Source organism: Protopterus annectens, chromosome 4.part1, assembly GCF_019279795.1.
Source record: "Protopterus annectens isolate FY-2018-M chromosome 4.part1, PAN1.0, whole genome shotgun sequence".
NCBI lineage: Eukaryota > Metazoa > Chordata > Ceratodontiformes > Protopteridae > Protopterus > Protopterus annectens.
This window is the reverse complement of record NC_056734.1, coordinates 580426481-580449272: the sequence shown is the minus strand read 5'-3', so window position 1 is coordinate 580449272 and position 22792 is coordinate 580426481. Positions and strand designations below refer to the sequence as shown.

The following is a 22792-nucleotide window of genomic DNA, read 5'->3' as shown; positions in this document are numbered from 1 at the left end:
TTAACAAACTGTACCAGCAGCCCAGTCTCTTAATAAACCCTGGAAAGGTGTCACCACTACCTCAATGAATACCCTGACAAATAAAAAATAATTTGTCCGTGGTACCACTGAGACTGGATAGTGTCATCATGGCAGTCATTTCCTCTGTTCATTAGTAGATCCCTCAAGTACAGCTGACATTTTACTCCCATCCTTGTAATTTTACGAGGATTATTTCTTCTCCTTTATTCTAAACTGTCTTTCAAACCAGGAGACCTTCATTTGCCATAATGACTATGTTGATATGTAACTGGTTAACAATGTCAACATTTAATTGCGGTGTTGCAGAGCTCTAGATCATATACTGGGACCTGCTGTAGGGCAGTTCTCAGAAATGGGGATGGCCGACAAATCAAAATTCAGATCCACACATCACCAGATAACTCTGTAGTAGTGTATGTTAGTATACCCTTCTAACCGATGCTTGCACCCTGGATACAAGAGATGCTTTCTAATTAATTTCATTCTTTACACAGTACTGTACGATATGCACACAGCTATAGTCTTAATTCTAGTTTTTATGTCATTACTCTTTTTGAATAAAAACACTTTCACAGATGCAGACAATAAAATATGCTCAAACAGGAGCCTCAGCCAACTGTGGACAACTCTACCAATACCGCACTTTTCAATATTTCGCTCACCAAATATATGGTTATTAGGTTACTCTCCTCACCAGTACAAGTTATCCACATTTCAAAACTTTTTTTGCACTTAAAATAGTAACTCTTTCGAATAGCTTTTATGAGCGATCAAGCTAAATACCAAAGGATAATGTTCGATAAATATGTGTAAATTAATAATCGAAAACTGTACTAAGACAAATCTTGTTTTTTCTAACTGTCCATGTGTGCCCGTGCATATATATTTTGGGGTTCTGCACCACTAAAGTACAGTATACTCTTTCTTTTATGGGGAGCTACACACTTCTGCAGTACAAGTAAGGCTTGCCATGACACATTCTGATATTCTGAGAACTCCTGCCTTACGTGAAACTCTGAAATGGCTTTATGCCCTGTACCATAACTCTCAGACTTAATAAACCTTTTACAAACAAGTCTTTTCACTAATTGACCTATAAGCCTAAATGCATATTATTAAGTCATAAGAAGATTCAATGCTACCATTTATGCCTTAATAGAACACACCCTTTTGACCATACCTCCTTTTTCAAAGAGAGACAAGTCAGATAAACCAGTGGTGAATTTGAATTGGAGGGATAGGTTCCTGACCCAGAGACTCCCCAGACTCTGGAAGAGACTTGCCCATACATGTCAAGCAGAGTGCCTCTTTGGCCATCTTCAAAAGGAACCTTGTCAATTGGATGGGAGAAAGGAAATTCACCCCTGGGATCATTTCAGTCGCCCTGCTAGACAGGGGTCCAGGGAAGTAAATAGTGTGGGAAGAAATACCAGGGAATTGTTATGGCTAGGCTTGTATGACAGCCTAGTACCAACCTATGAATACATATCCAGTTGTCCAACTCCTTTTTTTAAAGAAAGATTAGTGTCTCATATTGCTTAATCTAGGCTGGACGTTTATGCCATAAAAGGGATAATCATAGTGTGGTGACTCTCTCTCCACCACAATTTGTTTATTTGCACAAGCAAGTTTAAATCTCTGGTCCTAGTGTTTGCTGAACTGATTGATTTGCAGAGATATAAGAGGTCTTGAACTATTGGATGCCTAATGCCCCAAAACGTAAGACACAGATAAGCCCTAGGGTGTCTGTAGGACACTGAATACTGAGACAGAGCATCCAACCTTTCCTGGTAGCTCAGCTCTTTTATGCCTGATATCTTTTTTGTTTGGAAACTTTGAGGTTTTTCCAACTGCTTGATATGCCTAGTAACATACATTCCAAGAGGGGCATTATATTCTATGATAGGGTCATTTAGTTTCTTAATTATGTTAGCATGTGGTATGGTATCAAATGTGTTGACAAGATCAACATTTGATGTGTGGACAGCATGACCAATGTCCAATGCATTGGTCACCTTCTCAAAAAATTCACCAGGTTTATTAGGTAGGACCTACACTTAAAGTCAAACTGCTGGAGGTGAAATCTTACCAGATTTTTAAGATTATGCCATTGTAGATGAGGCTCATTAGGCTACTGGGTCTGTAGTTGCCGGGATCTGCAGTGGGAATACCTTTGTGAAGTGACATCAAACCTGCCATACCTTCAGGACAAAGCCAGTAACTAGCTACAGGACCAGAACCACCAGCATATGTTTAGTGCTGCTCTCCAGGTTGACTAGTATGGTAGCAGGTCCCATGAAGCATTTTTGTTGTTGTTTTTGTTTTGGACAACACCTTTAGCAAGTGTTCTTTAGTGATGTTGGGGGGGTTGAGCTATTTTGGGATATGTATAGTTCTCTTAAGAGGGGAATTTTATCGAATTTGTTAATACATTTTTTTCTACTGAATCAAAACAGATACTGATGATTTGAATATGTTCAGAGCAGTGTTGAGTGTTAGTTTCCTGACATAATTAAAGAGGGATTTGTAATTTTCCTTAGTTTCCAATGCTAGTCTAAATTAAGTGGATGGCTTAGCTTTCCTTACGGCATTTTTATAGTTACCTTCATTATCTTTTTGATGTTGACCTTAATTTGTTGTTTTTTCAGTTTGCTATATATTGTAAGAAGCGTTTCTTTTTTTATTGATTGTTTCTTTATGGACAGAGACCACCAAGTTGGTTTGCTCTTAAATTTCCCATATTGTTTACTTCTGATAGAGACTGTTATAATAATATGTGATCATATAAATTATTTGCATGGCAGCTACCCATGTTAACATTTTGGGGAGTTGTGAATTCATCACAAATGTGTGGAAAGGCACACATTTAAAGTATATGAATAGTGGGGTAGTTTCATCAGATGTTTTGGGGATTCTGAAAAAGAAGCTTACCAGTTTGTGATCAGATTTAATAAAGGAAGGGTATACCTGTGGGATAGTCCATATAATGTCAGACTTGGAGTTTGGCAGGCATACACTGTGGTGGATGAGTCAGTATTCTAGTTTTATCAGATACAACAGAACTCCTCCTTCGGTACGTTCACCTGTCTTTAGTAACCTGCCTACCTCTCTCTGTAAAAGGAAACATTCTACCTCTCTATACATGTTTACAAAGTTCTGTAAAAACTGTAAATATTGCATGACTGCACTGACGCAATGCAGACTGTACCATCTGTTTTTATTTGTTGCAAATTGTTCTATATTTTTCTTTATTGTCAAATGAGCTCTGCACTGAATGAAAACGGTACACTGAGATCAGACTCTAGCCTGGTTACAAATTCAAATAAAATAAAAATAAAATAATGTTAGTCTTCTGGATTTATATATGAAAGCCCTCAACTAATGCTGCTACTCCATTTCCATTATTGTAATAGGATTCCACTGATATTTTTCATTAATTCATTCATTTTTAAATGATGCCTCACTGGAGATGACTACCACACACCCTTGTTAATCTAATGCAAATCAAAATTTAAAGAAAAAACAAAATTAGGTTCTGTAAAGGTTGCTAACATTTTTCTGACAGACATAAAGCTGATCATAACAGCTATGTTTCTGCTCTAGAAGATACGCATCCCTTTCTTTCAATTTGAAAAAACAGCATCAGTTCTTCAAAGTATGAGAAAAAAATGAGTCTGCCATTAATAAAATAAAAATTGCAAGAACTTTTAATTACATTCAGTTCCTGAAAATGGAGACAAGAATTTACAAGTACACCAACAAGGTATAACACCAAAAGTCAAAAATGATATGATTATATAATATGTATCCAGCTATCCATCCACAACCCCTTTTTAATATGTATACTACATCATATTACATTATATACATATATGATTATGCTAGTTACGTGAAACATAGGGTGTACAATCTTTAATTAGCTTATATAACCTGGATTTCACAGAAATAACTTAGGGTATAAAGAGTTTCCTTAAACTAGCAAAATTTACCAGTTCACGTACAATTCTGTCAAAGTGAAGACTTATATGTTTGGAAGAGTTAACCTCAACTCATATAACTTTTCTGTGTCACTGCTGAGGTCAGCTGCTGGGGTCAGTGAAAATGATGAAAATTTACCACAGTGATTAGGGGGAATTGCTGACACATTGAGATAATCATCTCATTTGTCTGAACTAAAATAAATTGTTTCATACATATATTTCACCCTTTCATCTAACTGCACTGCAGAAAATTGTCAAATTATGAGTTTCTCAAGGCACTGTGCTTGTCCCCCTTTTGTTCAATTTATCTGCTTATTAAATATGCATAGTGTAACACTGCAGGGGAGATCCTATATGCTGTCTGCATTTTCTCCTTCCATTCTGTGTCTGAACTTTCTTTTTCCAGTCCCTACCCGTGTTACTCCTGTCCCTTAATCCTCTCCATGTATTCCTGTTCTGCACCTCCTGCTTCATGGTGGAATACTATGCTGCTTGATTATTAAAGGAAATGGCTGCCAGTTGTTCATTTTCCTCTGTAGAAGTGATTGCTACTTCTTTTAAAATATTGTTGTAGATGTTTTTGCCATGAGTGAATAACGACCTCAGTCCTGGCTAAAAAGGTGTTACACCAATCACCATGTTCATTTTCATTAACAATAGTGTAATATCATTACCACAGTTCTTAGAATGGATCTGTCTTACTCAAACATGACAAGTGACTTGCACTGCAAGGTTTATAGATTAGTGCTATAGCCAGTGTCCACATTTTTGCACACTGGATCTATCAGCGCCAGTTCTTAAGTCTACAGACTCATTTACACAATGACCATTCTACCAAGGACCTTTGCTGCACTGCCGGTGTATTGCCTGATGTACAGAAGGATGAACTGATCCGCCTGTGATGTAGCATTGATATCTCTGTTCCTTTTGTCTATTGCCTGATGTACAGAAGGATGAACTGATCCGCCTGTGATGTAACATTGATATCTCTGTTCTTTTTGTCTATTGCCTGATGTACAGAAGGATGAACTGATCCGCCTGTGATGTAGCATTGATATCTCTGTTCCTTTTGTCTATTGCCTGATGTACAGAAGGATGAACTGATCCGCCTGTGATGTAGCATTGATATCTCTGTTCTTTTTGTCTATTGCCTGATGTACAGAAGGATGAACTGATCCGCCTGTGATGTAACATTGATATCTCTGTTCCTTTTGTCTATTGCCTGATGTACAGAAGGATGAAGTGATCCGCCTGTGATGTAACATTGATATCTCTGTTCTTTTTGTCTATTGCCTGATGTACAGAAGGATGAACTGATCCGCCTGTGATGTAGCATTGATATCTCTGTTCCTTTTGTCTATTGCCTGATGTACAGAAGGATGAACTGATCCGCCTGTGATGTAACATTGATATCTCTGTTTTTTTTGTCTATTGCCTGATGTACAGAAGGATGAACTGATCCGCCTGTGATGTAGCATTGATATCTCTGTTCCTTTTGTCTATTGCCTGATGTACAGAAGGATGAACTGATCCACCTGTGATGTAGCATCAATGTCTCTGCTCCTTTTGTCTATTGCCTGATGTACAGAAGGATGAAATGATCTGTCTGTGAAGTAGCACTGATGTCTCTGTTCCTTTTGTCTAATATTCATTACCACAGAGCTGGTACAACCCTGCTTCTTTTTCCTCTGTAAGCTCAGGCAACACAATAAGGTTAAACACTCTAGGTGACCTAGTACAACATTACATCTTGATCTCTCTCTTTCCTTACTGTTTCCTTCACTTCTGAATTCTCACAGATGAAATCTTCTTATTCTCCTGCTCTTGTTTCTCCTTCCACACAGCCTTCTGGTTATTCCTCTTCCTACCCCATCTACTAAAGTGCACACCTGACTTAACCGATCCTTCCTGGCAAATTTAGCATGCAACGTCTACATCTTCCCTTCCTCAGACTTTTGCCTTAAAATATAAATATTTTCCTGCCACTGATTTACTTTGTCTCTTCTTGTGCCAATTACTGTACTCCTGATACTTCTTGAATCATTCACACTTTACAACTATTCCTCATTTATGTCACCTTCTGCATTATTTTGGCTAATAACCACTGTCTTCATGAATTAATACATTTACCTTACACCTATCCCATTTCAGTCACTTTTTTCATGCAATATACCCTCATATAACAGCTTATATCATTAATCAGCCAGAATCACGTAGCCACCACTTGATCCCTCCCCCAGCTACATTTATCTTCTACAGCTGTTTTCATAAGGTTGGGTAATTCAGCAGTCTCTTGTGTGCTGTTGTCTTTCCTATTACAGTTTGCTAGGTGTCCCACCAGCTCTCACAGACATGGAACTAAGCTTGTATTTTATCCAGCTGATTTCTTTTTGTGTTATTCAGAAAGTTCATCCAGTTATTTAGAGCCTATATGCCTGTATTTAAGCTAAACCCATCTGTCTTGTATTTTGAAATATGCCTGTCCAATCAGACACTTGCATATCTGTCAACATGTATTTAGTACTATAAAATGTCCTGTCTCTCTCCCTCTGCCCTGTACTACAAATACTGTTTCAAAGAGCTTTTAATTGACTCTGACAGATGTTTTGATGAAACTAACACATAGACCAGTAAATGCATTCAAAGCTATTTTATTGCCAAGCCAGACTGTGCTTTGACTGATTGGTACATTTATTTATTTATTTTTATTTATTTATTTATTTAAATTTGTTGACCGGGAGTGTCCGACTGGACGTGGGTCCATTTTCAGCGGAGGCCCGGGGAGAAAAGCTCCACAGTAAAATAAACAGACAGTAGTTACATTGGATTACATAGTGATTAACAATTTAACATAGAAATTACTTACAACATATTTACAGATGAAGAACATAATACATCAGTAGACAACTAGAATCTTTATCTGTGAAGTACATAACAGGCATTAACAAATGTAACAATGAGAAGTTCCTGCTGTATAATAAGTACTAGGCTTATGAGCATCTGAGCTTGCTATCATCAAGGTAGTTAGTGGAGGTGAAAGAAAGGTAGTAGTTGGATGGGGTGGATGATATTAGAGTGGGAGTTGCAAGGGCATAGCCAGCATGTTTTTAGGGGCGCTTTTAATAAAGTTTTGAAGTTGGTGCATGATGGTACGGAGGTAATTGTGGGTGGGAGTGAGTTCCATAATTTGGCTATGGTGCAAGAGAATAGTGCTTCACCAGCAGAGTTATTGGCTTTAGTGATCTGCAAGTGATTTTTGTTGCTGGATCTTAGTGGTCTGGTGGTGCGATAGGGTTGGAGTAGATTCTGGAGGGATGGGACATTTAGTGGATGGTTTACTAGTTTGTGGGTGAGTGAGAGTTGATACCACTGAAGGAGGTGAGGGAGTTCAAGCCAGCCCAGTTCAGCAAGTGAGAGACAGTGGTGACTACGGTAGGATGCCCCTGTGGCGATTTTGTTGTAGCAGGTCTGTAGCTTGTTTAGATCACATCGCCTTAGGTTGGTATATACTGGAGAGGCATAAAGTAGGGTGGAAATAAGGTGGGAATTTGCTGTTGAAATCTTTGCTGCTTTGGTGAGAAATTGTTTATTTCTGTATAATGCTCCTAGTTTTTTGTGGACTTTTTTTATGGTCATGGATATGTGAATGTCAAATTTTAGTTTATTGTCTATTTCCACTCCTAGCAATTTGGTGTGTTCAGTTGGGTATATAGTGGTGTTGTCTTTTGCTGTGATGTTAAAGTGAGAGTTGTTTTGAGTATGTTTGGTGGGTTGGAAGATAAGTAGTTTAGTTTTGTTTGGGTTGAGTATTAATTGGGCATCAGATAACCATGTTTCAACAGAGGAAAAGGCTTCCTGTGTGACTTTTGCAGTTTGGGTAGGACTGGGCTGAGCAGATGATGGTAGAGTCATCTGCGTATTGGATGAGTGTGCCATGTTTGGTGGCAGAGGCTAGATTATTGGTGTAAACAGAGAAAGTAGGGGTCCAAGGATGGATCCTTGGGGAACCCCTATGGAGACAGGTAGTTGGGGAGATATGTCATTCTGCCATACAACGGATTGTTGGCAGTCAGACAGGTAACTCTGAAACCAGTTGGTGACTGATTGTGAGAAGGATAGGTTATTGAGGACAGAGATAAGTTGTTTGTGTGGGACCATGTCAAATGCTTTAAGATAGGTCTAGGAAAGTAGCAGAGGAGAGATAGCCATTGTTTTTATGCTGAAGGATAGTGTTAGTAAAGGAGAGTAAGGCAGTGGTGGTAATATGGTTTGGTCGGAAACCATGCTGAGTACTGGAAAGGAGGTTGTTAGTAAGGAGGTAGTGTGAGACCTGAGAGTGTATGCATCTCTCTAATATTTTGGAGAGTGGAGAGAGAATAGCCATGGGCGTAATTGGTTAGTTCTGCAGAGGGTCCGCCTTTGTGGAGGGGAATTATATGTCAGACTTTCCACAATGTGGGAACGTAACTTTCTGACAGAGATCGGTTAATCAAGATGGATACTGGGTAGGCCAGAGCATCAGCTGCGATTTGTAGGTATTCACTTGGGAGGTTGTCTGCTGCTAATTTGGTGGGTTTAAGTTTAGTTAAGAGGGTTTTATGTTGGAGGTAGCTACAGGAGAAAAAGAGAAGGCAGTGGGAGATTACTAGTTGAAGGTGTGGGTTGGAGGAGGGGTTGTGTTGTTTAGCTGGTGATAGTATGGTTTCAGTGAAGTGTGTGTTGAATGAGGTAGCAATATTTTCTGAGGAGTGAGGGATGTTAGGAGGAGGGGTACTGACTTTACCTGGGTGGAGGATGGAGTTTATGGAGGACCAGAATTGTTTGGGGCTGTGTTGTGAGGAGTCTAGGGCAGACTGGTAGTATTGGAATTTGTCCCATTTTATTAGCTTTCTGACTCTATTGTGTAGTTCTAGGAATTTCTGTCTAGCTGCGGGGGTTTTGGTTTTGCGCCAGTGCTCCCAGGCTTTATCCCTGTTTTTCATTTCTGACTTAGTGGTTTTCTGTAGCCATGGGGAGGTTTGTGCTTTGGTTCTGGAAAATCTTATGGGGGCATGGTAATTAAGGATGTTCAGGAAGGTAGTATTAAAAGATTCAACTGCGTCATCTAGACTGAGGTACTTTAGAGCATGCCAGTTACATTCTTTGAAGGATGAGATGAATGTGAGTGGGTTAAAGTTTATTTTTTTACATATTTGATGATAGATGACAGGTTTAGCTTGGTACAGGTATTTTTTGAGTAGGTATGTTGGGGAGTGATCACTGAGGCTATCTGATAAGCAGCCTGTTATATATGACTGGGGGTTCTTACTGACTAGTATCCAATCCAGGGTAGAGTGCTTGCTGGAGTTTTTATTTATCCTTGTTGGTGACTGGACTAGTTGGGTGAAGCCATGAAGGTGTACATGATGGGTTGGATTGTTGCCAGAACAGGATTGCCAGTCAATATTGAAATCACCTAAGATGATAGTTTCTTGGGGGAGATGGTGGGTGGACCAGCTGAGGAGGTCTTCTAGTGGAGGGATGTTTTGGCCAGGTGGGAAGTAGCATCCAATTATGTTGATGGTTTTGTTTCGGTGAATTTTGAGGTTGGTATATATTATTTCTTCATTGCCTATTTGTGGAGCTGATGATTTTAAGATCTGGATGTTTAGATGTTGTTTAAATATTATAGCTACACCACCTCCTTTTTTGTTTAGCCGGTCAACTCTTAGTATGCCGTAACCTGTAGGGAGTATTTGCTCACTGGTAATGTGAGGTTTTAGCCAGGTTTCTGTCAGGACGACTATATCTGGGGAGTATAAGTCTATGGTGGCATGGAGTTCATGGACTTTGTTGGATATACTTCTAATATTTAGGCTTAGTAGAAGGAAGTTACTTGGCTGTAATATGGGAGAAGTTGTGGTTACTAGTCTGATTATGAGGATTGGGGTTGGAGATGGTAGGGCCAGGGTTGGGGTGGATGTCTCCACTTAGGGCTAGTTTTGATATGCATGAGATTATTAGTTTTCTCAGTTTTTGAATGTGTTTGTTTATAAGGGAAAGTTTATGATTGTTCTCTGTGGGTAATAGGTATGGTGGGAGGGTTACTATGTTAAGTTGTAGGGATGCTTTACGTTTGAGTAATATAGTTGGTAGAATATGTACATAAGCACAGACTCATTAAATGTAATGCATACAATCACTTTTATGGATATGTGCATTCCATTTAGTATACCACCAATACATAGCATCAAAGTAAATACTAACCCTTCTTTTATGCCAAATCCAACAGCTATTGTGTCACTATCTCCATCACCAGGAGAGTGTTAGAGTCACAGCAAAAGCCCCACCCACCATCCTTGCCAGAATGATTGAGCCAACAGTTGCCACTCCTTCCCATGAATCCTGCCTTCTCCATGTCTAGGTCCTGCAGTAGACAAGATGCTAGTTGAACTTAAGACCTGTGAGTCACTATCACATCTCTATCGCTCTATGCAATGAAGATAGGGTGATACTGGTAACGTTTGAAGACTATGTATTAGCACACTACCACGACTCAGCATTTCTTCACTTTTTCTGAAAACATTTTTCTTAAGCCATTCATACAGCCATTGCATAAAATCTTACGGCAACCTACACACTACAACTTCCCATAATAATCAATTGAGCTCAGATATTCTTGTAACTCTTTCACACATATCAAGGGGGAGCCTCATGAATGGCATTCACTTTGTCAGCAGAAGGATACATCACTGCACTGTCCAGAACATGCCCTACCTGTTCAGTCTGCAATTTGACAATTATATTCGTATCATTAAACTCTTAGTTCATAATCTCATAAAAGGTGCTGCACTTTGCAAGGGTTGTGGGGGTCTGCATTTCCTTTCTTTTCTGAAATCAGCTCATCATTCATGTATACAACTGCATTCACATCCTTGAAGGAGTTTTCCATTATACTTTCAAAAATAGATAGCATAGAGTTTGCACCAAATGGTAATCTGTTAAACAAAAACAGACATCTGTGCACATTAGTTGTAAAATACTTTTCAAAATAATCAAATAATATCCACTGATAAGCAGCAGTTAAATCTGTTTTAGAAAGCCTAGTTCCACAACTAAGCAGGGCATCATCTCATCCACTTAAGGCATTAGCTAATCGTGCTGCATGCTTGGAACCTATCAGTTATAATTCCTGCAAATATCTATGGCATTCCTTCTTTTTAGTACCCAAGCAGTCAGAGCTGCCCACTCATTACTATATATTCTCTATCAAGCCTTTATAGCTCTATCTACTTTTCCTTCACTGCTAATGGTAGTTGTCCACTTCTGTAAGACTTCAGTGGGACGTTCTGCTTCCCCAAAATTATAGATTTAATTCTTCACATTGAACCATCATCACATACCTCTCATCCTCTTAACACTAGAAGTCTGGACAAGGCCAAAGATAAAGGCAAGACAAAGGTCCAAAACTAGGTACAAATTTTAAGTATTACTCTTACAAACTTAGATAGTTGCTAAAATTAGAGTTTTTTGCATTTTCTGAAGGACATGAAGTCTGAAACTCAAATGTATGTCAGTATTTAGTGACTTCATTCCAAAATGATTTGCCTGAAAAACACACATTCTATGAGGGATGGACTAAAAGTTTGACTCAAACATCTGAACTGTTGAGAGGTATGCATTTTCAAGATAAAATATTTCCCCAAGCAACTACTTGCTCATTCAAAATCAAATACTTATTGCATTGTTTTAAACTCATGTGACAAAGTTTGACTCAAACTTAAATTGTTTCCAGGTTAACCCAATTCTTTGTAGTCAGTTCCTCCCAGACAAAGCTGGTCCTTCATTTATCACTACTAGAAGCAAACTTTCTTTTTCATTTTTACAGTGTACTATAGCCATTATTTCAACCAGCAAAGACCAACTTTTATTTATTTATCATTTGTTTACCAGGAAAGTCCAACTTGGAACAAAGCCAATTTTCAGTGCAGGCCAAGGGAGAAATGTTCCAGACACATGTCTTTGAAACTCTTTAAGTTTCACAAAAGTACTCTGTAAGCATTTCATAGGAAACAATGTATGAAACATTTATTCACATAGAAAGCATAAAGTAATGTTCAGTGATTCATATGGCAAATGGAGATAGTTTCTATTCAAAGGAAAATAAAACTATTTTGGGAAAGTAGACAGCACTCCATATATCTCATGCAGAGGGCTTCAGCTTCTGTACCTCTCCTCCAATTACTTAAGATAAACTCAGGCATCATGATAAGAAAACAATTTTTTGAAGAAATGAACTTCACAAAAAGATAGAAAAGGGGCATAACATGTATTTCTATAACTGTATCTATCTCAATGTTTATAATTTTATAATTTGTAACAAGATTTATACCTCACAAGCTCTTAGCACAACAAACCTGGACAAATCCTTAATTAAAAAATAGGGACAGATTTTAAATACTGCTCATATTAATTTTGAAAGTTGCTATTATAAACAGGTTTTGTATTTCCATGCTTATTCTGAAAAACATGAAGTCTAACACTCAATGTGTGTCATTATTTAGTGTCTTCAGTCCTCAGCTATTTGACAGAAAACCACATATTTTATGAGCTATTTGACAGAAAACCACATATTTTATGAGCTACAGATGAATATTATGAGGCAAAAATCTGGACAGCTGAAAAGTATACAAGTACAGGAACTACCCCTATGAATCACCAACATTTAATCAGTGGATTCAACTCACTGAGCTAAACCAATTGGGATTTATATGCCACCAAACAGAACAAAAAGTAAATGTTGTTTGCACGGAACGAGTTGCATGGAACGAGTTATCTCTCTGCCCCATGGATGGTAAGCTCTCTCCCCCAAACTTATATATATATATATGTGTGTGTGTGTGTGTGTGTGTGTGTGTGTGTGTGTGTGTGTGTGTGTACATCAACTACATGGTCAAAGAAATATAAAGTAGGCAGAAATCTCCCAAAACAAAGAAGTTATTGTCTGCACACACTAACACCACACCGGCAGTGATTTCCCTACTGAGAACAGAAACTGGTGAGGTCAGCATTGGGCAGATGACTCATCAAGTGGGGCCCTCAGAGTTGTAGATTGGGTTTGTGTAGGGAACTCACACATACTACACTTTCTGTTTCTCAGAATTTTATCACTGATGGCAGTTCAGTGTTGTTTTTATACACCCATTCAAAAATGCTTTGTATGTCTGCCATGAAAATTATTATTTTATTCCTATGGTGTGAGTGTACTTTACTGTGACATGATTAAAATATGTCAACATTTCCTAATGTGTAACACATAGCCTCATTATTTTTGTTTTTCTTATCAAATTACGTTGATTTAGTTTAGTGGGTATTTAACCCGACATGTCTGCCACTGAACTTAGAGAGTGCATTTCCAAGATGGAATTATCGTGACATTTTTAAGGGCACAGCTGAGAAAATCTCAGCATGTAGAGCAGCAGGCCTTGTTAGGTAGTGCTAAAACAGTTCCCATGTCTTGTTAGCTAATTAGGCTTATGGTATCTCATGGTGTAGCTGATAGGCTATCCTATGTTTTGTTTGCATACATATGAAGCTTAGCATTTTCACAAGCGTGTCCTTTATTGGAAAGCTGTGTCTTCACTTCTGCAACTCAGCTCTTGCCAAACAGCAAGTATTTGTTTTTAGTTGTAAACTGCAATCGATATAGTCTTTTCAAATGTATATTAATAAGAATCAAAAGGACAAGAGCTCTGTTTTTGGTTTTGCTTACAACAGCAGAAGTAGCAGTGCACAAATCTAACAAGATTCACCTCAGAGTCAGCAGGTATGATAATGGTAGTATGATGCTCTTCTGTCATACATAGGCAAAAGGTATGCATTTAGGGCGGGATTTATGACAGTTTGGTAAACCACAGCTACACACACTTGTCTGCTGTTTCAGCTGGTCTATGATGAGAAATGGAATTTAAAGTTTCTGGGGTTTTTTTGCTCTTCACAAGATGCATCTTTAAGTGTAGCTCGCTTCTCTAAAGCACTATTCATTCTACCACAGTCTGGCATCCTAATGGCCAACATACATGAGACTATTTTTGGGATCATGGTTGCAGCAGCGTAACTAATGCAATATTGCTTTCATTGAGAGTACGTTATACCACACAAACTCTCATGCTTATACCATTTGGTGCAAAATATAATACTGTGTTTGCAAATGCTATGACAGCTAAAGAGGTCTCTAATTAAATATATGGCCACATTTTGTACTACTAAGCTACCTGTAAGTTTCTAAACATGAGTAGAAATGTATGCAGATGGGACTGATCACCATTGTTTCCGGGTGCTGGGTAGGTTTAGGAGACTGATGCCAAGAGCTCATGGCAGATAGCCATCTTTCCTTAACATCATGCTATGCTGTCCATTTGTTTCCTGTTTACAGTTAAATATATACTGCACAAATAAAAGCTAGGTCCACTCATGTAAATATGCAAAATTTATAACTTGTGATGATGATATTAAGTTCTGTTTAATTTCTTTTATGCAAAAAAAAATACCACTTCTGGCTAAGCTGTGAAAATGCTCGGGATCAGTTTGCACAATATGTTATTAATGGATACTACTTTTTGCCAAACTCCTCAAGGGAAGGCTGTTATAGGCATAATCTGTTTGTACCTTCCCTGCAAGTCATAACCACTCTGTTCCTGTGCACTGATGCATAAAGGACAAACGAATTTAAACAAGCAAGGCTACCTTATTTGGAACACTTGAATACTTTAGCTCTCTAAGAGCATAAATCATTATTACACCGAAACATTGGTGAGGCAGCTTATCACACATTCACTGCAACACAGCTAATTTAAATGGTCAGTCTTTACTTTTAAACATCTCAAGAGCAGTCACTAATATGGCCATGTGAATGCATTCATGGGCGATAAAATACTAATGCGAGTACAAGAAAGTCAGTTTCTCTACAATACTGTATACATTCTTATTTAGCAACAAGTAACATACAACCTTAATGAACAGTAACTTCATTTGTCTCTGTTCCACAAACCTCTTTGTAAAAATCAACTGATATTGCTATTATCAATTATGAAGTAAATCAAAATTGCTCACACTGCTACTTCACAAGTTCTTAAATGAAGGATAAAGAAAAAAAATTAAACAGCAGTACATACAAGTATATTTATGTAGACTTCTCTGGATGGGTACTCTAAAATCTAATCTTAAGAGAATTTTTAAAGTATTTAGCACAGTAAAAATCATAGCTGAAGATGTATAGCTGATCCTGCAATGCTTAACTGGTAGTTAAATGAAATTTATACCAAGCAGTATTTATAAATATTGAGAAAAAATGATTTAAAGTTTCTTGGAGAAAAATGACCTCATACACACATGCCCAGTACTACTGAATCAGTGAACCTGTCAACACATTAGCTATTGCTAAAACTTAATAAGTGGCTTTTCAGAACATCTTTATAGTACACACCTACATAATCAGAAATAACGGCTGTTTTATAGTCGCTGTCCCTCTGTAATACATCTATGAAGCAAAACAATATGTTCTGTTGAGTATCAATGTGTATCTTATTACAGCCATAAGCTGTGTTTTGACTGTGTCATACAATGTTTCTGTTCTGTGTTAATCATAGTTGAAATGCATCTAACAACAGACTAGATTATGCAAGTTTTACTTGGTATGATAAATATATACTCATCCATTAATGCGTTTTAAATTAGCTAAGCATACACTACATTCATATCTATTTTAATGATGAGTAACTTGTGACCATATTTTGCATTAAAACATGTCTGAGATGAGCAGCATGACCCTTTATGTACTGTTTATATCCACTGGGCCTGGTTCTAAAACTTTTGAGAGTGAGATGGGCGTCACATTCGATCATTCCCTGAACTCAGAACCTTGGACAGCACCAAGTAAAGAAAAGATGTGCTGATATATCCAGTGAGCATGGAAAAAATGCAAACAAAGTCTATAACTGAAATCACTGTTGCTAGTTAAGAAGAAAGACAAATAACCAGAAAAGTAAATCAGCTTTCCAAGCTGAATTTATTTCCTCGCTAGGATGACTGTACTGAATTTCCAAATATCTTAAGCATGGAGACAAATCATTCAAGTTCACTCTTTTGTAGGAAACAAGTTATAGTTCATAATCCTGTCTCAAACTGAATTCTGTAAAGAATATTAATCCTTGTATTTGAGTGTACAAAGTTGATATCTACTAGATGTCAAATCATCTCAATACAACAGAGATTTATTAGATGTAAAAGTATACATTTTCACTTTTCTATTACGTAAGTGCTACAGTTATATTACCAGCACAGCTAACGGTCCTTAAATAACATATACTATAATAACAAACTGAGAAAAAGAACTGTAGGACTGGTGTTGCTCTAACTAAAAAAGATGAATACACTTTTACTTTTCTATTACATAAGAGCTACAGTTATACTATCACTCCAGCTAGGGGTCCCTAAAGAACACATAATATAACAACAAACTGAGAAAAGGAACCGTAGGACTTGTGTTGCTCTAACTCAGAATTAGGAGTTATTCCTCACACTATATGCAGTGCGAGCTGGAACAACCTTACCACTCGGGGGTTTGTCCGGTTTCAGGCGGTCTCCACATAAACACTGCAGCATATGCTCTCCTTTCTTCTGGAAAAACCCAAGAACCTTCATTGATTTTGGTTTGTATTTGCCAGCCAGTTTCACAACCTGCACTTGAAGACCAGTAACAGCAGCATAATCCACAGCAACTCTGCTGATTTTGTTTCTTTTACTTTGATCTAGGTTAGTTATTCATTTAAAAAGCAGAAGAGAATTAAAAATGTTTAAACATGACATCCTTAGACTTTTCAGTGAAGGAAACTTGCCAAAAGAGGTGGTACCTAACAAGACCTGTACAAACACGTCAGGCAGAAAAACCTTGTCAATAGTGGAAGCCCTGCCCTCCTTAAGTACAGTGGAACAAGAAACCTCAGTTGCACAAAATCACTCAGCATGATTAGCGTAGCACCTGTTCTACTTTAAATGGTGTCACGCTGAATGCTTTGAAAAAAAACAATGCATTTATGAACTTTTTGAGCAGATTATCTGCTATATATGTCATTTTGTCATAAGATGCATAAAAGCAAGTTTAGAAAAACAGCATTAATGATGAAGAGTATGCTAACAAAAGTAATCTCTGAGACTGTAGTAGTAGTAGTAGTAGTAGTGTAATGTTATATCCTTCATTGATATAATCCGGTTATCAATTGCAGCAGAATAAGAGACGAGAAGCATTTAAAAGTTTTCTTCATTCTTTTTACCTTAAAAGAACAGATACTGGAGAAAGACTTCACGGTTTTCTCTTGCAAACTTTGAATGAGGTTAATGACAGTAATAGCAGCATTTAATCTTCTGTTATCTGGCTAAGAGTTTGTTTTTTTTGGGGGGGGGGGTTGAATAAGCCAGAGAAGCTTCTTCTGAATTCTCTTTCCTTAAAATTTATATTTAAACATACACACACACAAACATATGGATACTGAAATATGCAGATCATTATCTCATTTAATTTTCATTACACTTCTGCAGCTGTCCTCTTTTAATTCCAGTACAGCTACAGCACAGAAACATTCATGACCTGCTTATAATCCCAGAGACACCGACCTACCAATAGTTAACCAAAACTCGTCAATATAACAGGCCTTATTCAAGACACCAATGTCATCTGTTAGATCTGTGAAGTACTTCGGAATTTAACAAACCATTATTAGTAAAGTCCATACATTAAACTTAAAGGACAGTTAAGAACACAGTTTTTTAAGGTAAGTATTACTGTCAGGATAACCTAAGAAAGAAAACCGAAATGTTCAGTTGTTGGGTATTGCTGACTGAATCAAGTTACCCACAGGACACAAATGACTTTGCTATCCTGCAAGAAGGTTTGTCTTAAATAAATAACTGGTGTCAAAATCATGGACTGAAACTAAATGCCAAAAAATGCATTCCAGTATTTTTCAGAAGTCATCTAACCCAGAGAACTACCACACTGACAATACACCCCTAAAAGGTGACCCAGTTGTTCAGGATTTGGGAACTTATGTGGACAGTGACCTAACTTTTGACCAACATGTGTGTATTGTTTTAAGAAAGTCCTATTTTGCACAGCTTATAAACCAAGGGATTGCGTCTAGATTTAGGGACTTCATAGTACCCCTTATTAGTCCTCATTAGGCCAGTCAATGAACATAATGACCATTTTGGCCTGTATCTGTCCAGACAAATGAAACAACTAAAATACCCAAAGTTATACCTTACTAAAAATATATATGAGCTAAACAACATGTCCAACATGAACTAATTCAAAGCCATGTCACTATACTTGGTATCCTACAGACTGCTAAGAGGTGACTTGTTTCTGACATGAAAGGTATCCTGTAACCCATTACAGATGGATTTAATGCACATCAACAAGTCAAATAACATCAGAAATACTCGGTCTAGGGATCTAAACTTCTTCTGCAGCATCAACAAAATGGTTTGGAGGGACATATATATTTCAGAGAGGACACCACTGCTATGCAACAGACTCCCAATCCACATAAAACAAAGTTCATCCTGTCCATTTTCAAGAGCAACTTAGAACTATGGTAGGAAACAGAAATTTACCCTAGGACAGTCTGCAGTATTCCTAGTAGACAGATGCAGCTCCGAAATGCTTTAACCCTTTGCATGGATCCCCTCAAATTATCTATGATATGACCCCAGTCATTCTCATTAGGGCTAATATACAATTATCAACCATGGGACGGGTAAGGCCAATATATAACCAAATGGGATGTTATTTTTACCACAAAAAGGGAAACTGACTAGGCTTAAAATGGCCCACAAGGAAGTTAGTCTGCTACTTACCTATGAACCTATAAATCTATGACTAAAATGTGATATATATATATATATATATATATATATATATATATATATATATATATATATATACATATATATATATATATATATATATATATACATATATATATATATATATATATATATATATATATATATAGGTCTACTTTGATAGAAAACACATTTCACTGAAACTGATTTCATTGAAGCCTCATCTCACTGAAAATGAATTGCCTGAGCAGAATTCACTGAAAGCTCACTACAATGGAAACTCATTTGACTGAAACTCATTTCATCTAAACACTTATATGCCCTGTTCCCCACTGTAGTGCGATCCTGGAGTTAGTATATATAGTTGGGGGGCACAGCACCCCACATTGGAAGGGTGTAGGGCATAGCACTCCACATAGTTTGGGTATATATTGTTTTCTGGAAAGAGTTATTCATTTGATTTGTAAGAATCCATGTCAAAGATTTACAACATTTAAAACAGGTGGTGGGCTATATGTATATGTATGTATGTATATGTATATATATATATATATATATATATATATATATATATATATATATATATATATATATATATATATATATATATATATATATATATATATATATATATATATAGTTTTTTGTTTATTTTACATTTGTTGACTGGGATAGTCCGACTGGATTCATGTCCATTTTCAGCGGAGGCCCGGGGAGAAAAGCTCCAAGATAAGCAGTTAAGATTACAGTTACAATATATACAGTGGTTACATACTTAACAAGTTATACAAATTCCAAGGTTAGAGATAATCCTGGGTGTAAGTCTGGATAAAGTAACACAACTAAGCTAAATTATAGTTATAAATTATAGTTATTAACTCAAAGTAGAGGAGAGTTAGTCTGGTTTGATACATTGACATAACTGGTTTACTTTCAAATATTGTTCGAGTCTTATCTTAAACTGACTCAGGGTGGTAAGTAAAGTAATACAGCTGGGAGTGAGTTCCAGGATCTACCTGCAGAGTTGGCAAAGAGGGAGTCACCGGCTGAGTTATTAGTTTTGATAGTCTGAACTAGCAGTGTGTTAGAAGATCAAAGAGGTCTGGGATTGTTATAGGGCGTGATAATGTTTTTTAGTGCAGGAGTATTGTCCAGATTGTAAAAGATTTTATATGCCATAATCAATTGGTTATACTGAATCAAGCTGGGCAGTGATAGCCACCCAAGCCGGTTTAGATTGATACAGTGGTATGTCCTATAAGGCAGACCAGTGGCAAATCTGGAAATGTGGTTGTAGCAGATAGAGAGTTTGTTGAGGACAGACTTGTTTAAATTAGTGAGAAAAGGGGATGCGTACAGAAGAGTTGAAAGTAGGTGAGAGCGAGCTATGGCAATTCCTGCAGGTAGGGTTAAGAAGGCTTTTATTTTATGGTAAAGGTAAGTACAGTAGACCTATGAGTTGGTGAGTAAAGTAACAGTTTTATTTTTTTAGGATTTAAAATTCAGATGACGACCAGAAAGCCAGTTTTCTATTATGCTGAAGTTGTTCTGGGTAGCTGACCATAGTTCTGTCTGAGATGTGGCCGAGCAGATCAGGGTGGAGTCGTCAGTGTATTCGATACAGCTGACTTTTGAGATAACAGTATAATGGTCATTGATGAAAATGGAGAACAGAAGCGGCCTTCGTATAGAATCCTGGGGTACACCGAGGGAGTTGGGTAGGAGGTTAGATAGTTTGTTTTGTCAAAGGACAGCCTGCTGTCTGCCACTCAGATAAGATTTGAACCATTGAAAGGCTTTATTATCTAGACAGAATGTTTTCAGGGTGTGGATTAGAAGTTGGTGATCAACCATATCAAATGCCTTGGAGAGATCCAAGAAGAGGGCAGAGGATATGTTATTATTGTTGTGATTATGGTTTGTGGTGTTGGAGAAGGCTAGGAGGGCTGAATAGTGCTGTGGTGAGGTCAGAAGCCATGCTGGGAGTCTGCCATAAGGTTATTCTGAATTAGGTGGTGCAGCAGTTGTCTATGAATACATTTTTCCATAATCTTTGCAAGTGGAGATAATATAGTTATTGCCCTATAATTAGTTCAGTAGAGCTACCTCCTTTGTGAAGTGGGATTACTTAGGATATTTCCAGATGGTGGGGATTTTGGCTTCTACTATGGTTCGAGTGATAAGTATAGAGATGCAGTAAGCAATGGCATCAGCTACTTTTTGTAGATACTTGGCAGGGAGTAGATCAGCAGAGAGAGTAGTTGGTTTTAATTTTTTGATCAAGGTATGGATAAGTGAAGTGGCAACTGGTTGGAATCTGAATGAGAGTTGGTTACTAGGGGTGGTGTCCTCAAGGCCAGGGGAGCTTGGAGGTAGTTGGCTGGCTAGGGCTTGGATTGTCTCCATAAAGACTCAGTTAAAACTGTCTGAGACTTCCTCAGGTGGTTTATCAATGGTGGCTGCAGGGGTCAGGGTGGAAGTTTGTCCAGGATGTAGTAGTTTATTTAAACCTTCCCAAAACCTATGAGGGCTGTTTTGATTTATTTGCTGTAGATTATAGTAGTAGGTTTTTTTTTTGCCTTGTAAAATGGATGTTTTAGTCTCATTCCTTGACTGCCTATATTTAATGTGATCTTGTGGGTCTTTTGTAGTATGCCATAATGCCCATGCTTTGTTTCTAAGGGTGACTTTTAGTTTGGACTCTTTAGAAACCCATGGTGTAGTTTTTGTCTTTATTCTTATTGAGCGAACAGGTGCATGGGAGTCAAGGATCTCAAGGAATTTGTTGTTGAAGTAAACAACTGCTTCCTCTAAGGGGAGGTGTTTTAGAACCGACCATTTACATGAGTTTAGTTCCTGTTGGAAATTGGCAAGGTTAAAGTTCTTTTTGTTTCTTACCATTCTGAGCATGGGTTGGTGGGGGTTGATGGCTTTATGCTTAATTATATACGTAAGAAGGTGATCACTTAAGTCATCAGGGAGGGTCTCAGAGGTGTACAGGTGGGTGTGACTATTAATAAGTATCAAATCAAGTATGTTTTCTTTATTGTTAAGTTTTCCTATCCTGGCAGGGATGGTTATGGTGTAAATGCATGCTGGTTAACATGGGTGGTTGGGGATTCTGAGGAACAGGTGTTACAGTCTGTGTTAAAATCTCTGAGTAGTAAGGTTTCTTGGGGGTAGTTACATGATAGCCAGTGAAGGGTATCTTCGAGTGTAGATATATTATTTCCTGGGGGACTGTACATACAGATGATATTAATACATTTATGTTTATTAAGTTGCAATTTGATGGCAAGAATCTCTGAGTTATAAATCTGAGGTGGTTGTGTAGCTTCAATGGTGCCATTTAACATAGATTTAGAGAGAACAAATACCCCACCCCCCTTCCTAGAAGCATGATCCAGCTTGAGTATGTTATACCCGGGTGGCAACACTTCATTATCTGTGGTGTTAGGTTATAAGAAGGTTTTGGGTAAACAGAGTATCTCAGGGGAGTTGGCAGCCAGGAGTGCATGTAGTTCATGTATCTTGTTTGTACTTGTAATGTTGAGGTGACAGGCCAGGAGAGAGTTAGGTGGCCTATTAACTGTAGGTTTATAACTTGGATTGCAGGTAGAGGGGGTAAATTTATCTGGAGTGGATGGGCCAGGGTTTGGGTGGATATCACCACCAAGTGTGAGGTTAGGTTTAAACCTAGTGATAAATTTCAGGAATTTATTTATTAGTTTATTATAGTGTTTAGATCTGGAGCTAATGTATCTGGGATTGGTATGTTAATAGAGCGAACAGATTGTGGGGCTGGTCACAGTTCTGTATGATTGGTAAGTGGTGCAAGGACTTACAGCTGGGGTGATCGTGTGGCCTTTTGGGTACTGAAATCCAGTGAGAAACTGGTTTTATTACAA

General features: G+C 37.7%; 1 protein-coding gene across 1 annotated transcript in view; it reads right to left on the bottom strand.

Moving 5' to 3' along the window:
• FGF12 (fibroblast growth factor 12) overlaps nucleotides 1-16854 on the bottom strand; it is a 2088810-nt gene extending 2071956 nt beyond the window's left edge. The window contains exon 1 of the mRNA XM_044070389.1: nucleotides 16592-16854. Within this exon, the coding sequence (XP_043926324.1) occupies nucleotides 16592-16682 (91 nt within the window). The 5' untranslated portion in view covers nucleotides 16683-16854. The remainder of the gene's footprint in view (nucleotides 1-16591) is intronic.
• Nucleotides 16855-22792: the final 5938 nt, after the last annotated feature.